We start from the raw sequence: 22,684 nt of genomic DNA on the forward strand, positions 1-22,684 counted from the left end.
TTTACTTAATTGATATAAATCATTAAAAAGAATCTGTTAGTCCAAGGACAAGTAAATTACTCCTCCCTTCCAAAATTCTGAAGAGAATGAGGGGTAGAATTCATGGCCTTCCATGCACAGCTGTGTATTCTTAGAGATAATTTATGAACCTTTTCCTGTTATTCCAACAATTAATTAGTTCCCCACCTTAGTATTATAAAAACAGTTTCAGTACTGAAGAATTTCAGTTTTCATAGTTGCAATGAAACTACACTCTTATTTTTAGACAACTGCATTAATATTTTTTAAAATACAATATTTGAGAAAAACTGTTCCTATTCTCAATCTTCTCCTCACAAATCTTAGTTTTATGTATGTCTCAGTAATGGTCTAATCCAATATTCCAAAAGCACAAGCAGGAAACTAAGGATACAAGCATTGGGAACTTACAATAAGCCATTTTATGACTAAAGCAAACATAAGACTACATTGTTTATACTAACAATCTTTTAAAAATCAAAACAGTTTTTAAAAATGTAGTAGTCAGTCACTTTATTATAATATATTAATTGTGTTACAACATTTCAGCTCGGTTTTAGGATTACATATCGCACTGCAATCCCAACAGTGAATTTACCTCCTTGCTTTCATTTTACTTGACATTAGGAAATCTTTCACTGCCATTCAGATAAAATTTTCATCTACTTATGATGTAATCAGCCAACATTATAAACAGGAAGCATTACTTTCAGTGCAGCCCTCACATATATCTTATGTGTAAGTAATAGAGCTCTCTGTCATCTTCAGTAGCTGATTAAATTAAAAGCTATTCCACCTAAAAGACAATCCAGATAACAGTAAATCATTATCATGGTCTCAACCATAAGTACACTAACTCTTAAGTCATTTCCCTTACTATATCCTGAAGAGATCTCGTTGGTACTACAAACTAAAACATAAAATCAAGTTGATTAGCTATATAAGGGCTGCTCCAAAAGTAATGCTTCCTATTTTGTCATGTGGGCCCACAATGTCAGAGGCAGATGTTGTTTTTTATGGTAGAAAAGCTTGAACCTTCCTGACAGTATCCCATCACATGTTGTTGCAGTCTGACAGATGGCAACAGAGGGGCAGTCTGACAAAACAGCGTCTAACACGGAAGTGCAGATGAAACAGAAGTGCGTAAATTAATTCCTCCACGCAGAAAAAAATGTCACCCCTGACATTCATAGGCACTTGCTGAACATTTATGGAGAAAAAACAGTGGATATGAGCACAGTGAGACACGGGTGGTGCGTGTCAGCAGTGGTGACATCAACAGTGTGTCACCTCCACTAGTGCAGATATTTACAAGTGCAGCACGCAGACTCTTGTTCATTGCTGGCCAAAATGCCAAATGGTGACAACGTTGAAAAATAAGTGTTTTGTAGCTAAGATTTTTCTCTATCAAACAGTGTTATTGTGCTCTTTGTATCTGTTGTTGTTTCTATAGAAATAAACAGAAGGCTTTACTTTCAGAGTGACCTATATATTAAGCTGTTTATCATCTATTGCCAGAGTTTCTACTTAATTTTTATATTCCTTATAAAATGCTTCAGGATACCTCCATTTAGAAGTCACACTAGTATTTTATTTTTTTTTTTTTTCAGTTGTTAGTCTTCCGGAAACTATACTGAAAATAGATTTAACACGCATTTTCATGCATTTTGTTGCTATTCCTGCTTTTGCTCACTTTTTACCTTCTACTCTTCCAGAAACATCCCTGACACTGCTAGTTTAACTATTCTGACGCATCATGCATCTACAAGACTGCATACCTATCTTCTGGTTCCCTCTGCATTGCTCTTTTATATGCCTCCATGTCTTTCCCCTTCTGCAGAAGTGAATTACGCCATTAATGCCATAATCACTACTGGTTTAACAAAATTAGCTCTACATTGTACACTGGAGACTAACCACTTCCTCTGTTCAACTGTAACCAACTACCTTGTTAACATGAAAAAACTCCTCAGAGCATTATGTAACAGTTCTTCCTCTAACATTATTTATCAGGCATGCTAGAGATGTTATTTCAGTATTTAATTAATAAAAGGGTATTTAAACACCAACGGACTAGATTCCTGCCTATTTTCAACTAACATAAACCAACAGTCTGTTTACTACAAGTTATACATGCTCAGGTAAGTTTCATTTCATACAAGGTCATTTTGAAAACTGCTTTGATAATCTGGGTCACACACAAAATAAAAATATAAAATTAAAAACACAGCCCATTGAAGCAAAGATGACACGTGTGAAAGTGAGAACTCCATACAATAAGCATTTCAAAAATAACTTTTATCTAAGTGTCAGGCTTAATGCAGAACCTCATTTAGCTTCCTCTCGCTGCTATTGGTAAAACTAAAGACAGCTGAAGAACTAGGTTAAAGATTTCCTCTCCAGATCTCAGCGTGCAGAGTTGGGTACAGTATTATTTTAATAAATCTAAACATTCTTAGCATTATACATCTCAGAATGTGGCTGCGTGCTTTTCCAGTTATGAGACCTTTTCCAGTTATGAGACCTACAACTCCAAGTGGACTGTTCAGCTGACTACATTATTAGCCAACTTCAACAACATTAGCCCAGAATTACTATCAAAAATCAGTGGTCAAAATTAAAGCAGGATGAAGACACTGAACAGGTTACAAGTAGAAAATTCATGGAAACAGAACACAGTATTAACTGTAACTGACAGCAGTTGGCAAACAAAACTGCCCTACACTGCTCTGAAATTTATTATCATAAAACAGATTTATATAAAACAGATTAGTTAATGTTTTAACTAACATTACTGTTACTAAACCTGTGCAAAATACGCAAAACCAAAAATATTTGGATGGGTGCATAATCAGGGCCACAGACACCATTAAACAAGCATCCAGTGCTTTACAGAGTAACTGGTTAGTGAAGTTGCAAATCTTGACAGCACTGACCTGCATCTATTTGTCTGCTGGATTGCTCCGCTTTGTATTTATTTACAAATAAAGCATTTTATACCTTTGTGGAACACTCAGACTCAATACATCTGCCCTCATCACAGTCAGTTACACAAAATAGATACATTCCAGTGTAAGAAACTGTCCTCTCCCTAAACAGCTATTCAACTACAAATATCTACAGTGACTTGGATCAAGACAGCCTTCATTTCAAATCTCAATCACCAAAGAAGGAGATTAAATGGTAGATTTTGCCTTGTTCAGCCTCATTAGGTTCACATAGCTCACTTCTCAAGTTTCACCAGGTCCTTTAGGATAGCATCCCTCCCTTCTGTTTTGTCAACTGCACCACTCAGCTTACTGCCATCAGCAAACTTACTGAGGATGCTTTCAATCTCACTATATATGTCTTTAGAAAAGATGTTGAAGTGTACTGGTCACAAGACAGATATCTAGGGTACACCAACTCAACACTGGTCTCCACTGGTCCTAGACCCATTAACAACAATACTCTGGATGTGACAATCCAATTTTTTATGCATGAAATAGTACACTCTTCAAATCCACATCTCTCCAACTGTAAGATAAGCATATGATGTGGGACCATGCCAAAGTCCAGGTAGATGACAGCAGTTGCCTTTCCTTTGTCTACCAATGCCGTCACTCCAACTCAGAGACCTACCAGATTGGTTAGACACAAATTGCCCTTGGAGCAGCTGTGCTGGCTATCTAGGTCACCTCTCCATCTCAGACATGCCCAGTTTCCAGGAGGATCTGCTCCATGACCATGGCCTAGGCACAGATGTGAGACTGACCTGCCTATAGTTCCCCCGGGCTTCCCGCATTCCTCTCTTACAAACAAGAATAGTACAAACAAGGAAGTACAAGAATAGTACTTCCCTTTTTCCAGCCACTGGGGACTTCAACTGACAGCCACAACTTTTTGATTATATTGGAGAGTAGCTTGGTAATCACATTAGCTAGTTCCTTCAGGACCCTGTGATGGCAAATCATCCAGCCCCATAGATCTGTATACCTTCAGTCCCTTGAGGCAGTCTCTGACTCATTCTGCTTTCACAGTGAAAGGGATTTTGCTTGCCTGATATCTACCTAGAGGTTCAGGGACATGAGAGGCATGGGAAGTATGACTGCCAGCAAAGACAGAGGCAAAGAACTTGTTGAGTACCTTAGCCTACTGTGTCTGCTGAAGCCAGTTCTCCCTTCTCATTTATCACATGGGGTACATTCTCCTTGGTCTATCTATTCTGAGCAATGTACCAGTAGAACCCCTTCCTGCTACTTTTCACATCCCTCGCCAAGTCCAGTTCCATCTCCACCTTGCTTTTCTTGATTTATTCTCTGCATATCCAGATGACATCCCTGTATTCTTTCCAGGCCACATAGCCCTGCTTTCACTGCCTGTACATGTCCTTTCTTTCCCTCCATTTGACCAGCAGGTCCTTGTTCAGCCACGCCAGTTTCCTGCCTCTTCTCTTTGATTTCCTCTGTCAGGATGGAGAGCTTGTCTTCTTAGGGAGGTGACGCTGAAGACCTGCCAGCTCTGTCCCATTCTTATGTCCCCAAGGACAGTTTCCCAAGGCAACCCACTCAACAATTAACTAAACAGCTGGAAGTTCACTCTCCTGAATTTCTCAGTCCTGACTGCTCTTTGTAAGGCCCATATTCCTCAAGATCATGAACTCAACCAGGGAATTGTTGCTACAGCCCAGACTGCCACCAGTTTTAGCCACTTCAATGCTCTCCTCTGCACTGATGAGTGTGAAGTTCACTTCTGGTTGGTGTGTCCAACATCTAGATCAGGAATTGATCCTCAATGGATTCCAGGAATCTCCTGGATTGTTTGCAGCCATCCGCATTGCTTTACCAGCAGACATCTGATTGATTTAAGTCCTCCATTAGATTGCGAGTCTGCAAGTACCATGCCTCGTTAGCTATAGGAAGTCCTTGTCAACAAGCAGGTTTAATCAGGCAGTCTGTAGTAGACCTCAAAGCACCTTTAAAGATGTCCTTTATTGGTTTGGTCCCTAATTTTAACCCAGGTGCTCTGAACATAATTATGACTATTTTTCAAGAGGCAGATGTTCACAATCTCTCTTAACACAGAGGGCAACTCCCCTGTCCCTTCTTCTGCCTGGATATAGGAAGGCCCTACAGAGGGGTCTAGACAGGCTGGATTGCTGGGTTGAGGCCAACAGGATGAAGTCCAACAAAAGCAAGTGCTGGGTCCTGCACTTTGCCCACAGCAACCCCAGGCAACACTACAGGCTTGGGGCAGAGTGGCTGGAAGACTGACCATGTAGAGGAAATGGACCTGGGGACACTGGTTGATGCTCAGCTGACGATGAGCCAGCAGTGTGCCCAAGAGGCCAAGAAGGCCAATGGCATCCAGACTTGTATAAGAAATAGAGTTCCTAGCAAGAGCAAGGAAGTGATCATCCCTTTGTACTCATCCCTGGTGAGACCATGCCTCAAGTACTCAAGTAATGAGGGGCCCAAAACTGAACACAAGAAAGACACTGAGGCCTTGGAGCATATTCAGAGAAGGAAAATGAAGCTGGTGAGACATCTGGAGCATAAGCCTTATGATAAATAGTTGAGGGAGCCGGGATTGTTCAGTCTGGAGAAGAGGAGACTCGGGGTGACCTTATCACACCCTGCAACTACCTGAAAGGAGAATGTGGGGAGGTGGGAGTTGGACTCATTTCCCATGTAACCCGCAACAGGACTAGAGGGGATGGCCTCAAGTTGCACCAGCAGAGATTTAGGTTGGATGTAAGGAAATACTTCTCCAAGAAAGTGGTCAGGTGCTGGAATGGGTTGCTCAGGGAGGCAGTGGAGTCACCATCCTTGGAGGTGTTCATGAAACATTTAGATGTTGCACTGAGGGATGTGGTTTAGTGGGTAACACAGGTGATGGATGGATGGTTGGACTGGATGATTTTAGACGACTTTTTCAAACTTGGTGATTCTATGATTCTTTCCTTTCTATCTCTTCTGAAAAGCTTGTAGTTCTCAATCATCGTGCTCCAGTTGTGCGACTTATCTCACCAGCTGTGTGATAGTTTTCTAACTGTGTCATGGCTTCCAGCTCCTCCTAGTTGTTTCCCACACTGCGTGCATTGATGCAGAGGATCTTCAGCGAGGCTATCAGCAGTGTTAGCTTCCTCAAGAAGCTCCTGAGATTCCTTATCTCTAAGTTTAATCAAATCTGAGGTTCTTCCTTGCTGCTTCCTAAAATGACAACATTATTTGTCCCCTTCTTCATCAAATCTAGTTTAAATTTCTGCTGATCAATCTATCCATCTTGCTTCCCGAAATGCTCTTGTCCCACCTGGTCAGCTATCTCCTATTCAACAACAATGTGCCCAGTTTCTCATATATTTGTATTCACACGCACACATTTTTGTAAAAAAGTTTATGTCAACAAAGAGAAGATGGAAAAAAAAAAAGCTAAGAGCAAAACCACTAGTTCACAGCCCTGAAATTCTACAAACTACTCAACATAAGTTCACAGATGCTAGAAATAGCCGAAGGAGTACTGAAACATACCAACTAATGGGATAAGATTGTGATATCCCACCTTGCTTAAGGCTTACACCAAAAGGTTTAATGACTTCCTAGAATCACCCTACTTTTCTCTCCATATTAAATTAACCACATCAGAACTGCAAATAAAATACACAGAACTATTCAACCCTGTATATCAGCATGGTTAGTAAGCTGGGAAACAACCACAGAATCACAGAATGGCCAAGGTTGGAAGAGACCTCAAGGATCATGAATCTCCAACCCCCCTGCCACATGCAGGGCCACCAACCTCCTCATTTAATGCTAGACCAGGGACCAGGCATCCACAACCTCTCTGGGCAGCCTGTTCCAGTACCTCACCACTCTCTCTGTAAAGAATTTCCCCCCTGACATCCAACAATAGTGTCAGTGAAGGCAACGTCTGCTAGCTAACAATTGTACAAATTGGCTTCTATTATTAAAATTCAAATTAAAAAATGGATTGCAATAATGTACAAGAAAGAAAACGAAAGCAGTTCATACTGCATGACAGGTAGGATGTTACCTGAAACCTTAGGCATCATCATCATCAATCCTGAAAGGCTCTCTCCCTTTAAATGAAAACAAAACATTTTATAACAGAAGACTTTTAACTGATATCTACACAGAACTGTAGTCAGAAGTTCTCCTGCCCTCCAGAAACCAAGTCAATAGAAGTTGTATAAGCTTTTGCAAGATACAGCTTGTGGCAATGTCTGAATTCTAGCAACTTGGGACCTTTTCCTTGCTCTGGGAAGACATCTTCCATCTTAAAAAGAGGACAAAATTTACTGAAGAGAATAAACAGGTCAGTGCCTAAGGCACCTTCTTTAGCTCCCAGACCAACAACTCCTACATCATACATACAAAAACATCAGATGAATTTGATTAATTCTTTTCAAACACCTCTTTCAATAATAAGAAAATAATATTTCAGAACTTCACATATGTCAAATCTTTTAATACTTTCGGAATGTTTTTCTTTAAAGCTACCTTTTCCCAACATTCCTAGCAAAACAACTAATCACAGCCTTATCTTTGCAATTTCACTTCAGTCATTTTCCATAAATCTATGTTTCTGACAAATAGATAATTGTTACAACACAGCAAAACTGATGTGTGCATCAAAGCCACAGCAAGTGGGAAACTACCTTTCACACCAAAGGCTGGTTTCACGAATGAGCGGATTTCTAAAAGGCCATTACAATTCAGCCACTGCAGTGCCTTTGGCCAGCTGCACAGCAATACTCCTATATTAAACATCTCTGGTGCTTTTCTCCAAGCATTGAGACACAATGCCAAGTCAGTGTTAAGTGGTGTGGCATCCTCACAGCACATTAAAAATCAGAAAAAAAAAAAACAAAAAAAACTTGCATTCAGGTAACTTTTTGTTTTTACATATTACAATTACCTGGATGACTTTTTTTTTTTTTTCTCCACTAAGCTTTCCAACAATTTCAATGCTGACAACTGCTGTTTCCTAGAACTGGAAGGAGAATAATTCAGAGAAACATTTGTACAGAAAAGTACCTTAATGATCATCAGAAAGCAGTGACAAAGTCTTTCATACATCCTTGATCAAGGCAAGAAACAGTCACAGAACATACGCGTATCAATTCTTTCTACCACAAACTAAAAGTGCAATTATTTTTTACAGATTCAAAGGACATTATACAACCTAGTATTTTCAGCATTATTTAAAGATCTTTATTCTTCTTCTGATTCCTCTGAGCACGTATTGAAAAAATATACATATCTAGAGAAGGTATATACATATACCACTCTTTCAGAGAGCAGCTTTAAGGGTAAGTAGTAGCAACAAATGATCAAGTACAAATACTGACTAAAATACTGCTCTAATCCAAAGTGTCTCTCTCTCATTTTCACTGGCCATTCACAGGCCATTCATGAGTGCTCCTAAAAGCTTGATATCGTTCACATAAAGTACCTAATTCAAAAATTAAATCATTTTGAACAGCAACTGAAACTAATTATTTAGCAACCTAGAAAAAGAAGGTGTATCTCACATTGCTTTATATTGTTGCTTCATGGACTGATTTTTTAGACCAAAATTTTGGATTTTCTAGTTCAGAAAACTAGGTCTTAAAAAGCAAGGCCATTAGGCTTAGCATTCACAAAAAGTTGAGTAGCACCTCTTAACATTGACAAGTTTAAAAAAAAAGGATGAGGAAATTCAACTTCCAGAACACATAAACCCTTGTTTTGCAATCTATTCTAAAAACTCAATCAAGAAACATGCAACAAAAATATGTATCTATCTCATTTTGCTGGACAAGAACTCAGCCAATCACCATCAGTCACACTGTGCCATAAATTCAGCTCAGTTGCAGAACCTTCCACAAGAATGGAGTGCCAAGACAACACCATGGAGCGCTGCCAGAAAACAATGGCTATGAAGGCACTTGCTAAACTGATGGAAGCAGTGGGAGGTAAAGGTGAACTCGCCAATGTCTCTTACATTTAGTTCTTGGCAATATTACAAACAATCCTGCCCCTTTGTATTCTTTTATCTCTTTTTGTTTTCCCCACTGAACAACATTCAGTTCTGCTGTGCAGGCATGAAAGTCTGAAGCTAAAGTGTATGCTAAACCTGTTGAAAAAACTTCGCATACTAAGTTGATTCAAAATTTTAAATTAAATTTTAAAGCTAAGAACATGAATAGGAAGCTTTTTATGAAATAGACCAATTATATTTACGGTGGTTATAAAGTACTATTATAAGGCAATCCATAATTCGCTCATACTAAAGTACAGGTATATAAGTACGTTAGATAACTAAGGTATCTTTAAAGGAAAGTAAATGTTATACTGATCCAGTGGTAAAAATCTGATCTCCTCCACAGTGTGTAAAAAATTACAGACATTTATACATTCTCTATATTCTACATTTCAAGTCCTTTAAAAACATAAATTAACCCTCTCATTTCTATTTTTCCTTAATTCTCTCAGTTAACACATAAGTAATTTTTCTCAGGGGTATTAGTTTTCCTTCTCCTCCTAGCACATAGTATCATGAGCTGTGCTCCTGCAGCTACTATAAAAGCCATCTATAGACAGCAAATTCCAATAGCAGTGAAGCTGGAAGTAATCTTCTAGCTACAGTTCATATGGAATACATTTTGTAACAAATGTTTCTGTATCACATGAAGTCTTTCTGTCAATTAAGTTCAAATGTTTATAATATGAATTCCTTCACTGATTTGTATAATGCATTATCTATTCTAGGAAACCAAAATTTACAACCAACATTTACATACAAAGTCATTTGGTTTCCACACTGCAGATGAACTCTGTAGCATCCAGGAAAAAGCTTGCATGCGTACTCACCATTAAGCACATAAATATAATTCAAAGACTGCTCTTAATAAATTCACTGAAAAAAAACTCTTATTGAGCTTATATCTTGCTTACAGAATACCAGCCTTGAAAAAAGGCAAATGAATTCCCTGTTTATCATTGCAAAGCGATGAACATGTAAGAAACAGTCCTGACACATATAAACATCCATCCAACAAGATTTACACGGGTTAATACTAAGTTTCAAAGGAAACAAATTTCTGAGCAAGGAAGCCTAAGATTATAACCCATGAATGATTTCTGAAGAAGACTGATGGGGTACTTGTTAATTAAGACAAAACTTGAAAAAGCACCATGAACTTCCCATCACAAAAATACACAGGATATTGCCCATCCACTCCTTTACCAGACTGAGTAGAAGCAAACTGATACTGGTCAACTGACAACAGAGAGAGATAACAAGACTAGATGACGTAATTCTGTCCTGAGTCTAGGAAGAAGGCTCCTGGGGTCTGGTAACAGCTGCCTGTGTTTTTCAGAAGATAATGTTTCAGAAATTTGACATAAATAGCACAATTCAGATGGAAGGGACCTTCAAAGATCATCTAAGTCCAGCTGCCTGACCATTTCAGGGCTAAACAAAACTTCAGTAGATTAACAAGGGTATTATCCAAGTATTTCTTGAACACTGATAGACATGGGGCATCAACCACCTCACCCTCAATGGGGAAGCCCATTCCAGTGTTCAGTCATCCTCACAGAAATGAAATTTTTCCTAGCATCCAGTCTGAACCTCCTGTGGTGCACCTTTGTGCTGTCTCCATGTGTTCTGTCATCAGTGATCAGGGAGAAGAGACTGGCATTTCCACTGGTGCCCAGTATTTCAATACTATTTTAGCACTTATTAAAAAGAAGTTTAATGTTATGATATTAAAATGTGAGCAACGCAAAATGACATGTTCATGTTATTGCATACTGCATCAGTTTGGTTTCTTTTAAAGAGCTTTTCCAGAAGAATAACATACTGAAAAAAACATCTAACAGAAGGTGCCTTTTGTCTTAGCCAAGTTGTCAAAAACAAAAACATCAAACATCTCTGTTGAACAACTATAGCTTGTCTTTCTTATGATGAGAAATTCTAGTCCGTGACATCCTATTCTTCTTCCTAATTTCCTTGTTTTCTTCTTTTTGAGAACAAGTTCAGCTACTATGCTTAATTCTATGTATGCAGTTAGGTCTTCAGTGTGAAATGATTTCTCTTACATTTGCACTTCCAGAATTATTCTGTTATGGGCAACAGGCAACACAGAAGAATTCTGTCAAAACTGAGATTTCTGGGGACATGCCATGGAATCACAATTATCACAATTACTAACAATTTGAGAAACTTCTGGTTTCTGAAGTAATCCAAGAAACAAATAACTGCCAGTACACTTCTGCTCCAGCTGTCTCTATGCCATTAGCAAAAATATTAACCAAGCATGATGAGCTGGAATCTCTGCTGAATCAAAACTACTTCTTAGAAGCTTACATAATTTACAGTACACCCCACCTCAATAGCTGAAAATGTAATATGGTGAATACACCCCTGAGACACAGAATTCTGGTCTTCTGGATGTTTATCTTTTCTTCATTTGCTTCATACTTATGCAATAAAAACTATGATTAAGGGGATTAATGAAAACATCACCAGTTATCACCTGAAGCCCAATATATAACTGGGAACTTGAGCCTTAATTAATGAATTACATAAAGGTGAAAAATTTTCATATTATGAATTCAGGAATTACTGCAAGGTGCTGGAACTTTGTACGGCCCAAAATATCAAGGTTCAAAGCCCTGAAATTTTCCTGTGGTTAAAAATACAGACTTTATTTTAAGATAATTAAATTTTCTCCACAATTTTCTCCATTCACCACTGAGAGAACATTAGCACTCCATTAAGCAACCTTCTACTAACTTTAATATATTAAGAACAAGTTACTATTTTTTTTAAGGCCTCCTTCCATCTTGTCTATTGTCTTCCAATTAATGCTGATAGGTTCCTTTCATCAGAATTATAAGTGTTTTTGCATTTAAAGCATTTGTGCATTTTTCCTGTGCTGCCTGTTACTTCTGAAAAAGCTCCCACATCCCTACAATTACCATTTCCATCTTTACAATACCCTTTTGCATGCTTACTGCAAACAACCAACCAGAGCAACATCCAAAAACATCAAGCTCGTTGGTACAACAATAAGGATGACTACACTCTTTATCGATGGCCGTCACATAAACTTTTAAACCAGGTCGGTTTGTTAGAGGACTCTATTCAGCACGGTAATAAATTTTAGCTTACATAGGAAAGCAGAAGTTCAGGCCTAACTCTTGATGCTGCTGTTTTATTTCTAAACTTTGTATTTTCATTTCTAAACAACTTGCGGAAAAAGTTATCTGTAAGTAAAGATGGGAAAGTTTTGCTATTTTGCATGTTTGTGGGCTTTTTTCATTTGTTCTTATAGAAGCACTGTTTGCTACGTAGTCACAGATTTATATAAAATTAGCATACAGTTAGTAGCTGAATTGCTAAAACAGATGAAATAAAATCTTGGGATTTAACAGAATTAAAGCAATGAAAAACCTACAAGAAAGGAACTCAGCTATCCTATTTTCACTGATGTGTTATTAACTAACTCCAGCCCGAACAAGCAGTTACACACTGGTCTCCTAGAACTGAGCAAGGGGGACAAAAATGGGAATAGTGAAGGGGCATTCTGAAGCACATAGCTGAGAATGCAAGTAAGTTAGCAGACTGAAGGTAGCTTTCATCTCAACAACAAATAATTGTGTTAACTAGCTAAGTAAGATTCTGAAAAACATCAAGAACAAGATATGAAAAAAAAAAAACAAGTTAATTTACCATGGATAGATTGATCCTAGATATTAGTATGGTAATGTAAATCCACTTCCCATCCCACAAGAATCCAGCTTAGAAGTACTTATTTACAAAAAACAAAGAAATGGAAAAAAAAAAACCCCACAGTCCACTTCTGTCTGTAGATTACACTCCACAACATAATCCTGCATCCACCTGTGGGGAGCTGCTGTGCATTGTTATACATGTGAGTTCCATAGATTAAACAGTAATATGAAAATGAGGATGATGATATACTTTGCAAGTCAGACTATTTGTTGTTTTGACACAGGTGTAACTACGCGATGTTACAACAGGAAGTTTATTCTGTATAAAAGAACAACAGTAACGAGTGCTAGCGAAAAGAAAATAAAAAGACAAGCCTCATCTTACGGATGAAATTCCTTAGCATTTAACTGTGTGAAAACTAAAAACCTCTGAACAGTAGTCATTTTTCTTGTCTTCTGATCATGCTCTGAAGAAGAGCAATAAAAGATTCTGCTCTCCTTTGATATTCTCAACGTTAACGAAGATGCTCAATAATCTATCAGTTTAACTTCTACAGATGTAGAGTTTTGCAATTAACAGAAGTAATTTTGTTTTTCAATAGCTAAGTAAAACCAATTCTAAAGAACATGTAAATAAGCGTAAAGATATTATATTTATTTAGTGCTGAACAGTCTGGAACGTTCAGTCATAGAAAAGGGTGATCCCTAGCACTGAGAATACTTAATACTGTCTCTGATAGGTGTTGCAGTAGGCGTTTGCAGGGTATCGGGCTGTGATGCAATAGGACCTCCCCTGCTCTGTGATAAGGGACTGACGCGCGCTTGGAGGCACAGATGTACTAGACATGAGTAAACACACATGGACGTAGTAACATAGATAAGCATGTAAAGTATATAAGTTGCTGTTTCACTTGCAATAAACGCCATCCTGCCTAACATCACATTGGTGTGCACGTGGTGAGATGGTCGGGTCACAGCGGGGATGGCGTGAACCCTGGCCAGGCCATAGAAACACGTGAGGAACTAAGGGTTTCCTACTCGGAAACATATAGGGATGGAAATACAAATCTTGCAGTTGTCGGTACTTCAATACGTAAAGCAAAAATTCATCAATAAATGTGGATTAATAAATCCCACTTCAGTTTAAGCTATCTGCTACAAAATTATGTGTTACCCAGGATGGCATTTTATAGATGCTGTTGGTTTTAATTTTTCAGAATTTTAGTCATTTTTTCCCCATAACTGTTCACTCTGAATAGAAGAAAACTTACATGAAGGAATGTAATCCTTTCCTACCACATGTTTTGAGGTTCAAAAGAGGCTTCTTGAAGGTTTGCTGTATGCTCCACTTAGGAAAGAACAAGAATTAGATGATTTTATTTTGCCAACTCCATTTAGAACTATAATGAGATGTCCTCAGCATCCAATTTCCTGGGCTAGTATAGTTAAAATTTGCCATACAGAGTTAAAAATTACACACAAGTTTAGATTGAAACAAGTTTAGTGTGACAACTGAGAGATATCTTTTCCCATTGTATTTGAAGAGAAGTACTCAGTGTTTTTGCAGAAACTAGTGGCAGATATAGAAAGCTTTTACACAAGGTAGCAGTCCAGTTCCTTGTCTGAGAAAAAGGAAGTATTGTCATGCCATATCCTTTTTAATTTAGCGTCAGTAGATTTCTTTTGATTATCAAATACTATAATTTCAATTCTGCTACGTTTTGCAAATATTTTGATTAATATGTTTGGGTTGCAAATATGCATATACATAAAGAGGCTTTACAAATAAACAAGCAACTCAATTTTTTCATAGAAATTGCACCAACTAGTAGGTTTCTATATAGAAGAATTAATTAAGATAAACCTTACATGGACATTCTTAACCAAGTTGAATGTTGATTTCCAGTTAGATGAATGAATTTATCTTTATTCCAGTCTCTATCAGTGATCCACGTGACAGAGCCATTTTTCCTCCCTTCTTCTACAGTCTATCTACCTAAACTTTTTTTCTCAGGACAAGGGATCCAGGTAAGGGGCCACAGACCTAACTAAGCAAGACGTGCCAGGACCAAAACTGTAAGCAAAGTTCTCCCAACACACTTTAGAAAATTTTAGAAGTAGCTAAAGTAATAAGAGCCAGTAATTTGAGTCTTTTATTTTTGCCCATACTATCATATTTATTAAGAAAATTAAATATTTTTTTATACTTTTCATATTCTCTTTTTGCATTTTTTTCATAAAGTAACTATATGATTCTTTAAGGGTGACAGAGCAGTGGAACAGGCTTCCCAAAGAGGCTTTAGACTCTCCTTCTCTGGAGATACTCAAAACCTACCTGGACACTTTCCTGTGCAACCTGCGTTAACAGGGAACATGGACCACAGAATGTCTCCAGAGGTTCTTTCCAACCTCTATGATGCTGACAGCTGGGGAGCGACTTTTTTTTTTTTTTAAAGGGCATGTAGTAACAGGAAAAGAGATGGCTTAAACAGGAAGAGGGTAGATTTAGACTAGATATCAGAAGAAATTCTTTACTGTGAGGGTGGTGAGACACTGGAACAGGTTGCCCAGGGAGATTATGGACGTCCCCTCACTGGAAGCATTCAAGGCCAGGCTGGATGAGGCTGTGAGCAACCTAGTCTAGAAGGAGGTGTCCCAGCCCATAGCAGGGAGTTGGAACTAAATGATCTTAAAGGTCCATTTCCAATCCAAATCATTCTATGATTCCATGATTCTTATAGTTTGTTATGATGCAATACTGTAACTTCAGCTACAAAGTTACTAAATAATTTCACTATATGTATTTTTAGAACTCAAAAAACTTTCTCCTTTAGGTCTTTTAACATTATTTAGAAAGATCTTCAATACATATGTTGGATTTCTTTCATTAGAAACCTTTATATCAAATGACAATGTTTGTTTGTTTGTTTTTTTTTAATAACATATTAACCCTTGCATGTATCTGCTGTTGTATTTCACTACACTAAAATATGTATGCACTTACACGTATGTGCTACCTCTTACTGTCAATTATCAGCAATAGAATTCACCTTAGAAATCCTAGTTTGTGGAAATCAGTATTTCTTGTCTAACAGAAACAATGGAACACAGTCAAGACAAAAAAAAAAACATCAAGAATTAGGCAGTAGGCAAAACCCTCAAGTTTATGTATTACAGTACTACATCTGACTTCTGTATTACTAGATCAGACTACAAAGAATATGATACATTTGTGTACTGAGCAAAAAGAGATGAGGAACACAAAGTTCACTTCATCATTGCCTCCACTTCTATTAAATCCCTCAGCCTCAGCTTGGTATAGCTGACCTTTAACCACAGCAGCAGGAAATTTGCATCTGTGCCAAAAGAAAAGATAATCAGAGGATTCCTTCCTGCTCCCATCAAATTCCTTTTTTAATCTCAAGTTCACCCAGCCTATCACTCCACTTCTCAGAAATCATTACATCTCTTTGATAGAGCAGCTCAGGAGAACAGCCTGTCAGCTTTCCCAAACAAGAAATTTCCAGTTACAGAATATCTGTTTTTCAGCTTGTATAGACAGCATATTTCAGCCTTCCATTTTACCTATCTTTTGTTCACTATCACATATTTGATCACAAAACACTATTGCATAATTGATCACAATCATAAACTGTTTTCATCTCCAACAGAAGTAAAACACAAGCTAGAATACAATCTTCACTAAAAGCAGGCCTGTCTTAAAAGGCACGATAAGGAACGTACTACCAAGTCCCCTAAAGCTTTTCATGATAATTTTGATAATATTACTAGTGTTTTTTTCTGATTCATTACAGAGCAAATTTTAAAAATCTCTAAAAGACAAGAGCATTGAAGTGTTTACATATAATCAAGTACCACCTTGAGATGTGCAATTTCATTAGAACATTTTAAATGAAAAGGCATTTCAAACCAAAACCTAAATGCATGAAATCTCAAAACAGTTCATTTTCATTTTTTGAAATATCCGTACCAAAATTAATGCATTACATTAAAGAATTACTACTAAAAAAAATAATTTTCTAACCAAAATATACTTCAGGGAATTTATTTTAAGGAAGATTCACAAAGATAAAGACAGAATCTTTTAACCCAAATATGGTTGGTTTTTTTATTATTATTATTTCTACAGTACATCTTGATTTTATTATTATTATTATACAGACAAATATTTGATAAAGTATGTGCAGGATTAAGGTGTAGAGTAGCCAGAATAACCTCCATTTGAAGAATGTATAATGTAACCTTTGATACTTATAAAAATACTTCAGCTACTAAAGCTTCATATTCAAAATCCATCTCCTTGGATGGGAGTTCAGTGTAATACCCCAGGTGGGGCTTGTGTTTTGGCTGGTTGGTTTTTTTTTGTGCTTTGCTTGTTTGGTTCTTTTTTTTTTTTTTTTTTAAATCTATGTAATTAGGATTACTTTGTTTCCTCTATACATCTGAAGGCACTATTTACATTCAAAACCAAGAGATTAAGTTTTGAGAAATTACTGTGCAAAAGTGCAAAGATGTAAGCCTAGGCATCTCAAATACCTTGCCACTGCCTGAGCTCTTCAAACCCCAGCACCATTCACAAACCACCACACTCCACCACTAATATTCCTGGAAGGTGTAATTAAGAGGGCTGCTCTGAAAGTAATGCTTCTTGTTTTGTATTGCTCACCCGCAACACCAGAAGCTGATGTTGGTAATAGAGGTTGAACCTTCCCACCAATATCCTGTTAGATCTTGTTGCTATGTGACAAATGGCAGCAGAGGGGCGGTCTGACAGAATGGTGTCCAATATGGAAGTGCAGATGAAGAAAGACTTGCCATTGAATTCCTCCATGCAGAAAAAATGGCACCCACTGACATTCATTGATGCCCGCTGAACATTTATAAAGGCCAAACAATGGATGTCAGCACAGCAAGGCAGTGGGTGGTGCGTTTCAGCAGCAGTGACAGTGACAGCTGGGTCACCTCTGCTGGTGCAGATACTTATGAGTGTGGCATGCATGCTTTCATTCACTGCTGGCCAAAATGCCAAATGACTATGTTGACTACTGTGACCATGTTGAAAAATTGCATTTTTTTTGCTGGGAATTCTCTTTCTCAGTGTTATTGTGCTCTTTATTGTAGCTTCCACAGAAATAAATAGAAGACATTACTTTTGGAGCAACCTACATAACATCCCAAGCCTCTTAGCACTTTTTTTTAAACAAAAGATAGAACCTCTAGGCCAAAGAACAGTTAATAAAATCAGGAGACAGATAACAAAAGAAAACAAGGAAGAAAATACCTTGAGAAGTTTTGATTTGCTGATGAAAATAGAAACCACAAAGCATCTCTCAATATTTAATGAAGTACTTCTAATTTCCATATCAAATTCCCTGCTGGGGAAACCTTTGCAAGAAAATGAACCTACAACCTCTAACTTAGTTTTCTGGATAAATACAGTAGACCATCTCATAACCTACTATTCAAATATCCTTGATCTTTCAGAAATAGATGGGAAAAAATGCACTAAGACAGTGAAGATATCAAATTCAAAACTGCTATGAGGAGCATACGAAAATGCAACACAATGTTTGTCTACAAAAAAAAAAAACACTTTCCAAGGTACAATTCATCTCACCTCTCCTAAGCTATCTAGAAAATAGAAGCTGAAACTAATAATTCAGACTAAAAAGGACAGGCAGTTACAAAGATAAACCATCTTTGGGAAATCATTATCTTGGGTTAAGAGTAAGTTGGAGTAGATAAAGTCTTATATTGAAAAAAGACTAATACAATCTCAGAATACCCGACTTTTTCTACTTAGAAAGGAGGACAGACCAAACCAAATGAATAAAGCAATACTGGTGGTAGAGAATACTGGTATGCAGAGAAAGGATTCTTATCATTTATTTTAATCTGAATTGAGAAGTGAAGACTTAAACTAGAAATAGCACAAATACCAGTGGTTTGTTTACTTCTTAAAACAGACTTGCATCTCAATGCTACAACATAAAATTCACTACATTATCTATCACCATTGGATGTACTGGCAGCAGTATTAAAATCAATTTCTGCAAAAGTGGAGAGCTGAATATACAAATACACAGGTCTTGCTGGTCTGGATTCAAAAAATTATTTTACAAATTTCTGCACGCAAATGAAAATGTTACGAGTAAAATCATTCAGCAACAGCAGTAATATTTAAAACTGACAATCATAGAAAGTGATAACGTGCACTAACTCCTACAAAGGGCTAATTAGACTAAGAAAACTGTTGATTCAAACGTTGGCTCACTGATGATTTTGAAAATACATTATGAATGCTGTGTTATATTATGCTTTACTGTTTCTGTTTTGAATTGATATAATCTAATTACTCATTGGTGCAACACTAGCATCATCACTTCAGCTAAACAATGTTTATGGAGCATGACCAACTGGAACAGTAATATTTTTAATGAAATTACTTACAGAAACTAATCTCTAGATGATGTTTTTGTTTGGACAGAATTTCAGCTGACAGTGCATACATCTGACTTTACAACACATGTTGAATTGCAAAATTTATCTTTATGTACTAAAAAAAAGCTTTCTATTTCCCTTTCTTTTTTTTTAATGTCATAATTATGTTTTACAGGAGCAATGCTAATATCAAGCAGAAATGGACAGACCTGTTTTCATATACTCAGCAACTGAAACATGGCCTTCATGAGGTTGCCACGAAAGTGCTTGACTGTTAGCTGTATCATGTATTCCACAGTCAGATCCAGGCATGTAGATCCTGCTACTCCTTCAAGAACAACCTAAGCAGCAGAGTAACCAGGAAGTCACAGCTGACAGAGATTTAGCTTTTTCTTTTTTTTTTTTTTCCCCAGACCTCAGAAATAAATCTAGAGGAAATTCAGCAAAAAACTGTAAGCCAGAAATCTCACTGAGGGCATAGTATTGCCATTAACCTTCAATTTTTTATTACTTTTTTTTTCCCCATGGTATTCAGAGAAGAAAATAATTACTTACGAAGATTTGCAAAGAGATATCAGAATACTGAATGACGAGATGGAAAAACAGAGGGTGACATTCAATCTAGAGAAAGTGAACAGTTATTTAGGGGAAAAAAATAAAAAGTATCTAGTATTAGTAGGGTGTGCTTGCAGCCCACGAGGACAACTGCATTCCGGGCTGTTCTCCAAGGCAGAAAATAGGGATTGCTAGCATCTGAGCTGCTTTCCAGGCGTCACAGCTTATAATTAATTTTGAGAGGTCATATGTTCCATAAAGTGTATTTGCACCCCAAAAAAAGATTTTCTTCTTAGAGTATTTTGTATATAATATATAATATGGACTGCTGCATTTCCACCACTGGCTTCTGCTGTATGATCTGTTGCCCACACCAGAACTCCTTATATATGAGAACTACACGTAGATGCTAAAACTGCCTTCCTATTGATATTACAATTGTGTCTGACATCTCATCTACCTTATCTATCAGCTTTTTGATGTATTGTTGCTGTCTTATGTAATTCTTTGCAAGTAATTTCACTTAGTTGTTTAAAGTGTTTTACCTATAATTGTCATGCCCATTGTTATTCCATAGCTATATGGCATATACTGCCCACAGTCATATTTAGTAAGTCACTTCAATTATTCTCAATTACAGGGAAGCTGAAGCTCAGTTCTGCAATGGTGAGCAGTATTCCAGCTTTTTTTATTATTATTATTTATTTCCTAACCTGAAAACTGTAGGAGTACTCTCCGGCAAACATGGAAATAATATGTGCTATTTAAGAACACTCTAATCAAATGCAATGATGCATGAAAACTTCACGGAATCTGGAAACATTCTACAGAGTTAGATCTTCAATTACGTGATATCCAACTCAAAATTGCACAAACAGCATCGCATTATGAAATATATCCCCAACAAAAGTCACGGAAGCCATCCCAAAGAGGACAAGTGATACTTATAAACAGAAGTTTCACCACAGAAAAGTAAGTAAAGTGATAAATAAAATGGATAATACAAGTGCCAAAGATTCAAAACTCATTTATTTCCTTCCCATTTGTCTTGTCTTTCTTGCATGATCAAGCTCTCTGGTAACTCGTTTACCTGTATCTGATCTCTCTGGGCTATCAATTACCCACGGAACCATGTTCGGTTCAAAAACAAGCTGCAGAAAATTAAGATTACTAAGATCTAATTCTATCTACCTGCTGTGATACTCGGTAAATTAAAGCAACGGTACAGTGCAATGTAACTTTCATTTAGAAAAAGAAGTATTTTCCAAGTAACAGCTTTTGAAATGCAAAAAAAACAAAATACGCTTCCAATTCACTGCTTTAGTGTATTCAAATGCTCCTTGATTTATATTAATTGAATTGTGATCTCACTTTCCACAGGACATCTGCCATATTCTTTTTCTTTGCTGACACTGTTGAAAATGACTGATTTTTTATTTGAAATCAGATAAGTCTGCTTGTAGGTACAAGGTCTCTTAGTGACCACTTGCTTAGCCATTAATACTTCTTCATTTTTGTTTGTTTTACTTCTGGTAGGCTAGCAGCTGATGGATGCAGTGTAACTACTATCTAACTAATGTTCTGGTGAGCATAGTTTAACAAAAAGCCACTGAATATCAAACAAGCTCCTGAGAAATAAAGTACTTTAAAGCAATATAAGAATTTTCAAATTCATTATTTCAGTTGTGTTAGATATCCAGAAGGTAACTTCAATTGTACATTCATTTTGAATAGCTGTGTATGATGTAAACACCAGTAAAGAGACAAGTTAGAACAACTAATCATACAACAGCACACAACACTGTGTGCAGTCTCTATGAAAGCCAGTTACTTAAAACATTTCATTAAGTACAGTGAACAATACGTTCACTGTAGGCTCTATATGAAGTTACAACATAAATACACACACACACACTATGTATTAACATATACACTAAGATTAGCCTACTATGTATTAGAACAATTGTCTTGTAATAATTTAAGCTATTACTCCCTAAAAATCACACATTTCATAAAGTTCTCAAAGAATATTTCTGTGGAAATGCATACAATAATTTATCAAAGCAGAATTCCCCTCCATCAAATTTCTACTCAATCAAATAGTATAAATTGTCACTACCACAAAATCCATTATCTTATTACATGCTATTACATATATAAACTATGCACATAATGTACAAAAGTAGAGTATGTTTACGATGGCCCTAGGCCATTAATGCTTTCTTACGTGAAATACCACCTTAATTCTTCCCTGGTATTTGGCACCAAAGGGAATACTGCAGAGGCAATTTACTTAGGCCATGCAGTTAGAAAAAAAAGAAGTGCAAGACCATCAAACATACCTCCACAAGTCTGCTGGTATGTTCTCGAAATATAGCAGCATATTCTTTTATTTCTTTTTCTCTTCCGTTTTTAGCAGCTTCAATGAGAACTAGAAGCGGAACAGTGGTATCTAGGAAGGAGTCTGAGATGTGATCTATAATGGCTTTACGAAGCTGCAAAACAAAGCATTACATTAATATCAGCTATTTATGAAATTCTACTACATACACACTGTGTTACGTATTAACAAACTGCATTTGTGAGTAAAGTTCACTGTCATTATATATTACTATAACATAAGCATGTACACACTGCATTCCTGCATTAAGGGCAGGTTACATGACTAGAACTACAGTTTTTCCATTTAAACAGAAAATACTCTCTAGAGCTAGGGATAGTTTTAACCTACCAGTACATAAATCTGCACCAAATGAGTGTGTGTACGGTAACATAAAACACTTAAAAGTTGTATTAGTCCTCTCAAAAATCAATAGAGTCAAACAAATACTCATGTTCTTTGATGAACAGAATAAACTACTTAAATGATCCCATACATTAAAAGTCACCGGTAGGCCAATTCTAATTTTGTCTCCCATGTTCTT

At 36.9% G+C, this 22,684-nt stretch overlaps 1 protein-coding gene across 12 annotated transcripts in view; it reads right to left on the reverse strand.

Annotated features, from left to right (window-relative positions):
* The window catches only part of CTNNA3 (catenin alpha 3), a 447,191-nt gene that overhangs the window by 142,233 nt on the left and 282,274 nt on the right, over window positions 1-22,684 (reverse strand). For 11 of the 12 annotated variants that reach the window (XM_090144866.1, XM_090144867.1, XM_090144868.1 and 8 more), the window contains one exon: window positions 22,103-22,255. In XM_090144866.1, the coding sequence (XP_090000992.1) occupies window positions 22,103-22,255 (153 nt within the window). Of the gene's footprint in view, window positions 1-7,050; window positions 7,072-22,102; window positions 22,256-22,684 lie in introns of those variants that run through there. The other variant, XM_090144875.1, reaches the window with a different exon arrangement.

This window comes from Phasianus colchicus, chromosome 8 (genome assembly GCF_987193195.1).
Source record: "Phasianus colchicus chromosome 8, bPhaCol1.hap1.1, whole genome shotgun sequence".
NCBI lineage: Eukaryota > Metazoa > Chordata > Aves > Galliformes > Phasianidae > Phasianus > Phasianus colchicus.